Raw genomic sequence first — 7,827 nt, forward strand, 5'->3', positions numbered from 1 at the left:
ACACACCTCCTGGGGGTCCGCGGGGGGGCGGAACGTGACGGGAACTGAGCTTGTGCTGAGCGTGCTGCCACGGCCCCGCTCAGCACTCACCACGCCAGTAACTCGTCCCTCACCAGAACATCAGGCGGAGTTTCCTGTCCCACTGGGTGGAGCTACAAGTTCTCCAAAAGCTCTGATGGGGCAGGAAGAGAAATATCCCCCCGCCCAGCCCCTTCTGTGCTGCAGAGAAAGATATCGCTCAGGGAGACCCCTCTTCTGCCTGAAAAATCATTTCACAGCATAACGTCCTCGACGCGGGTTCTTTCTTACCAGGATTTGATTATTTTTTTAGGAAAGTCTGAGCTTACCCGACCTTGGAGGGGCTGAATCAAGCAATCAGGATCCCCATTCTAAGTAAAGCTTGGCACCAGCTACGGGGTCCCACGGTGTGAGGCGGGGCTTGCCCAAGAGAGGAATTAAGCCCATGGGTGCAGGGAATCTCTCTCTGCTGGGAGAGCAGCCAGGACCATCTGACGGAGACGTTTCCCTCCCATCCTGAGGAGGGAAGCAAGCTGGTCATCCTTCCTGCAAAACAGCCCAAATTCCAGGAATGGGGCCCGGCCGGGGAGCAGCCCTGGAGACATCCCTTCCCATCACCCAGCCACGCACTGGGCTGCTGCCAGCAGCACTTTGGGGTTCCCCGCTGCACCCCGACATGCTCCAGCCTCTTTGCTTTCCCTCCCTGGCTGTTTTGCAATCCTTCCTGCATCCTGGCAGCACTTGGCCAGCTGCAAAAAGCCCGTGGCAGGCGGCCAGGCTGCCCCACTTGGCTTCACGGAGCCCTTGCCCTGTTTAGCCCTGCTCCTTGGTGTTTGGAGGAGCCCACCCGGGGAGCCCTGGGGAGGTGGGCAGGGAGAGGAGCCGGACCCTCCGTCCTCCCCGTCGCGGTGCAGTAGCAGTAGCCGGGAAGGCAGTGGAAAGGTCAGCTCAGTTGACCCCTAAGAGATACAGAAGTGGCGAGCCCTGGGGCGCCGGTGTCCCGGCACAAGGGTGGGAAGATGGGGAGGGGGCAAGACCAGCCCGGAGCAGCCCGAGGAGCGGCGGGTGAGACGCTTCCTCTGCAACCCCCCCGCTCGCGGTGCCTGGGCCACCAGCCCACGGCTCCGGAGCAGCGCCTGGGCCGCTGCGATAGACTGGAAGGGGACCCGTGAATTTGTTCAGATAGACCCGTGCTGAGTCACGGCTGGGAGGCCCCGCAGCTTCCCCCTCCCCGCCGGCGGGTCTCGGCGCACACCCCATCGCTCCTCCCCGCTTCAAAAGGCAGGAAAGGGCAAGGACAAGCCCCAGCCCTGCCAGAGCCTCCCCCGACCGTGCTCCGCAGAGGACGAACCAACTCACCACAGCAGTGATCCCTCCTCACGCTGCCGGGATGGAGAGTCGGCAGCTCACCGCCAAGGAGCCAGAGATCGAGCTCTTCGTAAAGGTGGGTCCCGAGGCAGATGGTTGCTCCTTGGCGGTTCTCCGCAGGCTGGTCCTCACCAGGCTCCAGCTGGGCATAGCTGGAGGAAATTTGTGGGTGTCTTCATGTTTCGGGACACTGGAGGTGGGTACCAAGTTTGGGATCATTCGCTGTGAAGGCTGCTCAGAGGAGAGGACCAGCCGGTGGCACGGGGACTGGTGGGGTGTCGTGCCCAGCATCCTAGAAGATGCCCTGGTCTCACAGGGGTCGCAGCCCCCGGGGGCACAGGACAGCCAGCAGCTGGTGTGATGAAGGAGCGGGCACACACACATCACCCGAAACCCAGATAAGACAAGCCCCAGCCTGGGAATGGCAAGCAGAAGGCTGAGAGCCACCACTCCAGCTCCTCCTGCGAGCCGGGTTGCGAAACGCAGCCGGGACGGCCCGGGAGCCGCGGGTGGGCGGGATGGGGCGGCTTCGCGCAGCAGCCCCGGGGATTGTTCGCTGGAAAACGCTCCCCCCTCCCATTAAGCAATCTTCTGAAAACGTCCCCTGGAACACTTCAGCACTCGAGTTGAAATATCTGGAAGTGGATACACAGGGTGTAGAGAGAGAGGAGGTGGCTGGTAACTGTGCATGCCAGCAGCGATGCCAGCAGGGCCCTGGGACGTGATGTCAAGTGACAGTAGCTGTGAGGGGTGGCAATGCCCCCTGTGCCACCACATCGAGCTGGTGTCCCAACACTGTCCCTGCAGCTGCTCAGCCCTGTGTGCTTTGCTCCTCTCCTCCTAGGGCAGCTTGGTGCCTGGCCAGAGCCCCCAGCTTTCCTGGAAATACATGCTGGAGAATACATTGGAAATACATGTTGGAAAAGATTATCTGAATCTTCATGGGAGGGGTCTCCTACATCCCCTTGCCAAAACCATGGTCACAGTGGTGCTTACCAGGCACCAAGCTCGGCTGAGCCAAATCCAGAGAAGTGTGCTTTCTTGGTGAAGGTAATTCAGGACTTGAATTCCCTTCTTAGCTCCGCTTTTTCCTTAGCCTGGAGAGAGGAGGAAAGTTATACATGAGAGGGCTGCAATGGTGGCAGCACAGTCAAGGGTTTTTTTAGAGGGAAGAGAAACAGAAAACAAAGCAGCAGCATCGTCAGGACTTCCCCTACACCTTAATTTAGCATGAAAAACACCCCTTCTGGCCCATCTGTTAACAAATCAATGCTGTGCCTCCTCCTACCATCCAGGACCCAGTCTGCCCGAGGTGGCAGCTGCAGCAGGGGCCCTCCAGTGCCACGGGCACCACACCTCTCCCGGGCCGGGTCTGCCAGGAGGCACAGCTGCGATAGCCCAAAATCACGGGGCAATGGCTGCAGTTCACTTGGTGAGAACGGGGAGGGTGCAAAGCAGCTCCCACATCACCCTCAGGATCCTCAGAGGGCTGGCAATGTCTCAACCTGCTGTGGTCCTGCTGAGAGCATCATTCCTCCAGCCGGGGCGCTCTCAAGGCTCTGATCCCCAGCCCCTCCAGGCACTCTGCCACCCCCCGAGGCTGCACCCCAGCTTTCAGTGTGGCTGGAGGAACCATGGGCAGGTCCTGGTGGGTGCTGGGCTCTCAGTAGTGCCTTAAGCAGGCAGAGCTCCCCCCCCACACACACATTTCATGCCATTTCACAGAGGAGGAAACCACAGGAACTGCTCAGTAACTGCTCAGTAACTTTGGGGTTTTGATGCCTCGTGCAGCCCTGGGAGGCCTCAGAGTGTTGGGGCTGAATACTTGCACATCCCTGGAGTACCAGCCCATGCTGGGTTTATCCCCCACCCAGAGGGGAGAAGCATGAGCACAGTCACTCTGGGGGTGTGCAGGCTCTGCCCCCCGCCCTCTCCTTGCCGCAGTGCAGAGGAAGAGGCTCCCTGGGGAGAAGGAAGTGGGGGGTGATGGCTTTCCCACCGCTCGGCTGGTGCTGGGGGGGGGGTCTCCCTGCCGCAGTGCAGAGGAAGAGGCTCCCTGGGGAGAAGGAAGTGGGGGGTGATGGCTTCCCCACTGCTCGGCTGCTGCTGGGTGTGGGGCTGCCAACTGCCCCAGGCCCCTTCCCCTGGGCTCCCCAGGCTGTGGGGGGCTCTCCCTGCAGCAGGTGGGTGCTGGCAGGGCCATGATCCAGCCCAGTGCCCCCAGCAGTGCCTGTGCTGGGGAGCTGCCCTCCACTTCCTCCAGACAGAGATGACTCTGAGCAACCTAGGATGGGGCTGGCTCAATCTTTTTTTCCTCTGCAGAGGCCATTCTGATTTTCCTTTCACTCTAGTCCAGAATTCCCCACCTCCAAAGGCCAAGGGGAAAACCAGCCGGCACTGCTCAGAGGCTGGAGCTACAAGACAAGCACAGAGAAGCCCAAAGCAGGAGAGCAGAGCCCGAGCCAGACCAGCCCTGGTGAGGGACACCCCATCCACCCAACCATCCCCTCCCGCTCTGCCAGGGCCACTCACTGCCTCCTGTGGGGCCACCAAGATAAGTGGCAATGAAGCCCCCTCAGTGCCAGCCTTGTGCTGTGCCAGGGAAGCAAAGGGGAGTGCAGGCCAGTCCTCTCTGCCACCAGCAAGGGCCATTGCCAGAGAGCAGGGAGGCAGGGGCTGGTCCTCCTGCTGGGCAGCTACAAAAGCAGCTCTGTGGGATTGGTGCTCCAAAGGATGGCATTGGTTTTGGCTTGTAGGTACCAGCAACGATGGAGAGGGGAAGGGGGGCCCTGCTGTTGTGCCATTGGTGGCCCTCGTGGCTGCTCCTGACTCTGCCCTCCAGCTCCCTCCCAGGACATCTGATACACAACTTTATCCATTACCAAAGACACCTTATGTGTTACAAGCTGACACAGGACACTCCTGGGCAGCAGCTATGCAGGAACATTTCTTATTAATAGCCAGCAAAAAACCTCATGTGTGAATCCATCCTCACCTCTGGGAATTTCCCAGATAATCAGTACATTCTGAGTTCCCATTTCCTTTCTCACGAGCATCATTTCATGACAGCTAAGCATAGGAAATACTGCTTAAATGGAATTTCCCTTCCTCTGGAAGGACTAAAAGCTGTTGCCATAGTGGAAAAGCAGACCCTCACTTCCAGGTGACCACTCAGGTTATTGGGGTTTTGTTTTGATCAGCTTACCTCTCCCATAGGGTGAGGTTGGGGCTGGTGTTTCTCTCCTAGAGAAGCTGAGCACTGAGTCCACAGACTTGTAGCATTTCCCTCCAGCTCAGGAGAGCCAGGAACAGGTCTCTGCATCTGCTAAGGAGCTGGCATGAGCCCTGCTGCTCCTCCCTGCTGCAGCAGGGCTGACACGTGTGCTGGAGGACCACGGTTCACGTGCAGCTGAGGAACCAGTTCATTCTCTTGAAGAAGTTGAGTTTCCTGTGAGCCATTTTATCTCTTGTACTGTGGCACAACTTCCCTCTCTGAGCAGCATTCGCGCTGGTTTTCATGTGCTGGGGGAGCCTGCCCCCTTCCTCCTGACCAAACTCCTGAGGAGCTTCAGTCCTTTTTGTGAAGGATGTTTTTGGCTGCTCCATAGTGAGGAAATGGGCTTTGCTCTGCCTACTGCCACTTTCCCTTGGGGTTGCTGAATAGGTATCATCTGATGAGGGAGCCCTGGTGGGACTCAGGCAGGGACTCAGGTCCAACCTCTTTCCTGTCTTGCATCCCTACCACTGTTTGACCCCACCCTGGTCACAGAGGAGCCTCCTGAGTGCTGAGCCACTGTGGCTGTGCAGGAGGGCAGGCAGGGGCTGGCAGGGACAGGCAGGGGTTTCCTGCCCATGGGCCAAGCATTTGGGGCTGACAGCAGCTCCATGCCCCACCAGTGCTGGGTGGGATGCCAGCGTGGGTCCAGCTCTGCACAGCCCCACCAGCCACAGCCCCTTCTCTCCAAGGAGGCTGCTTGGGTGGTTCTCGGCCATCAGCAACCCGGGGGAGTCATGCCTGGGTTTGTTAAATGCAAACAAAACCAGAGGCAGACACTAACAGCACACAAAAACAAACTGCTCTTTTCCTGGCAGTTCATTCTCTTGAAGAAGTTGAGTTTCCTGTGAGCCATTTTATCTCTTGTACTGTGGCACAACTTCCCTCTCTGAGCAGCATTCGCGCTGGTTTTCATGTGCTGGGGGAGCCTGCCCCCTTCCTCCTGACCAAACTCCTGAGGAGCTTCAGTCCTTTTTGTGAAGGATGTTTTTGGCTGCTCCATAGTGAGGAAATGGGCTTTGCTCTGCCTACTGCCACTTTCCCTTGGGGTTGCTGAATAGGTATCATCTGATGAGGGAGCCCTGGTGGGACTCAGGCAGGGACTCAGGTCCAACCTCTTTCCTGTCTTGCATCCCTACCACTGTTTGACCCCACCCTGGTCACAGAGGAGCCTCCTGAGTGCTGAGCCACTGTGGCTGTGCAGGAGGGCAGGCAGGGGCTGGCAGGGACAGGCAGGGGTTTCCTGCCCATGGGCCAAGCATTTGGGGCTGACAGCAGCTCCATGCCCCACCAGTGCTGGGTGGGATGCCAGCGTGGGTCCAGCTCTGCACAGCCCCACCAGCCACAGCCCCTTCTCTCCAAGGAGGCTGCTTGGGTGGTTCTCGGCCATCAGCAACCCGGGGGAGTCATGCCTGGGTTTGTTAAATGCAAACAAAACCAGAGGCAGACACTAACAGCACACAAAAACAAACTGCTCTTTTCCTGGCAAACATGAGCACATTTCCCCTCTCGCCTCCCTCTCCAGGCTGGCCTCTCAGCCAAGGGACCCTCCCTTCCTCCCATCCATCAACAATCACCCTCAGCCTCCCTCCCCTGCCCCTTTCTCCTCTTCTTCCCGCTTTATCTCACATTTCTGGGAAGGATCTGAAGATGCTCCCATATACTTCCCTGCCATGTCTCAGGAGTCCTACAGCTGAGCCCTGGTGCTGGAGGGACTCCCTGCAGCCTCCAGTGCTGGGGTGCTAGGCCAAGCCCTCTGTGTACCTTCTTCTCAAGACCAGCACCAGCAGCTCCTCACCTCCAGGCATCTCACCTGGGCTGGGTGAGCCAATGGGTTAAATCCTCCTTTCTCTGCTTTCCTGGCAGGCTGGTCTGGATGGAGAAAACATTGGAAACTGCCCCTTCTGCCAGCGCCTCTTCATGGTGCTGTGGCTCAAAGGGGTCAAGTTCAATGTCACCACGGTGGACATGACCAGGTGAGAGGCACCACAGCCCAGCCCTATGGCAACAGTGGGGCAAGACAGGCTGCAGGCTCTGACTCCTCTCCATTTCTCCACTCCAGGAAACCTGAGGAGCTGAAAGATTTAGCGCCAGGCACCAACCCACCCTTCTTGCTGTTCAACAAGGAGCTGAAAACAGACTTCATTAAGATTGAGGAGTTCCTGGAGCAGACCTTGGGCCCACCCATGTAAGTGCCAGCTTGTTTCTTCCCTTGAGGGAGGAAAAGCAGCAGTCCCCTGGTGTGAGCAGGGCTGGGGGGCAGCAAGGAGGTCCCTGGGTACAGGACCACCTAGGAGCTGGTGGGTTTGCAGCTGGCTGTGGCAGTTGATGCTGAGATGGGGGGGAAACTCTTTGCCTACTCATATTGACACACTCAGCTGAACCAAACCCAGCACCCGTGCTTGAGTGCAGCAGCAGCTGGTCCGGGGGCCTGCCGGGGGTCCCCCTGGGCCCAGGCTGGGCCCTGCCTGCACCCCAAGCCAGCCCACCCTGTGCCCTGCGTGGCCACAAGTCCCCACTGGCTGCAGACGGGGAAGCTTCAAAAGCATTTGCCATCCTGCTCCTTGGAGGCACCCACCCTGACACACATCAGCAAACAACAGCCTGTTCCTGAGGAAGTCATGGGAGCTTCTGGCTTCCCCAGAACCCTCCTGTGCCAACGTGCATCCTCCTGCTGGGCCAGAGCTGCCTGCAGGCACAGCTCGGCTGGCTGCCCTGCGTGGCCACAAGTCCCCACTGGCTGCAGACGGGGAAGCTTCAAAAGCATTTGCCATCCTGCTCCTTGGAGGCACCCACCCTGACACACAGCAGCAAACAGCCTGTTCCTGAGGAAGTCATGGGAGCTTCTGGCTTCCCCAGAACCCTCCTGTGCCAACGTGCATCCTCCTGCTGGGCCAGAGCTGCCTGCAGGCACAGCTCGGCTGCCTCCAGCCACCCCAAAGCTTAGAGTTCCTGCCCTGTGATTTTCCCCTAGCAAATACCCAAAATAACACATCTCCCAGGTGCTAGACACAGTCGCTTAAAGCATCACTGTTCTTCCGTAACCAGCTAACATCACCTGCATCCTCCAGTACCAGCCCCAGGCATCACATCCCAGGAGATACTGCAGCTGGGGACCAGGCAGCTGGACCTCTGCCTCCATCCCTACCTGCACTGACACCAGGATC

The 7,827-nt window shown here is 58.7% G+C and overlaps 1 protein-coding gene across 1 annotated transcript in view; it reads left to right on the forward strand.

The window, feature by feature from the left end:
- The first annotated feature begins 1,408 nt into the window (after nucleotides 1-1,408).
- CLIC2 (chloride intracellular channel 2) overlaps nucleotides 1,409-7,827 on the forward strand; it is a 7,737-nt gene continuing 1,318 nt past the window's right edge. The window contains exons 1-3 of the mRNA XM_010003433.1: nucleotides 1,409-1,462; nucleotides 6,527-6,636; nucleotides 6,723-6,848. Of these exons, the coding sequence (XP_010001735.1) occupies nucleotides 1,409-1,462; nucleotides 6,527-6,636; nucleotides 6,723-6,848 (290 nt within the window). The remainder of the gene's footprint in view (nucleotides 1,463-6,526; nucleotides 6,637-6,722; nucleotides 6,849-7,827) is intronic.

Source organism: Chaetura pelagica, unplaced genomic scaffold, assembly GCF_000747805.2.
Source record: "Chaetura pelagica isolate M959 unplaced genomic scaffold, ChaPel_1.0 scaffold938, whole genome shotgun sequence".
NCBI classification, from domain to species: domain Eukaryota; kingdom Metazoa; phylum Chordata; class Aves; order Apodiformes; family Apodidae; genus Chaetura; species Chaetura pelagica.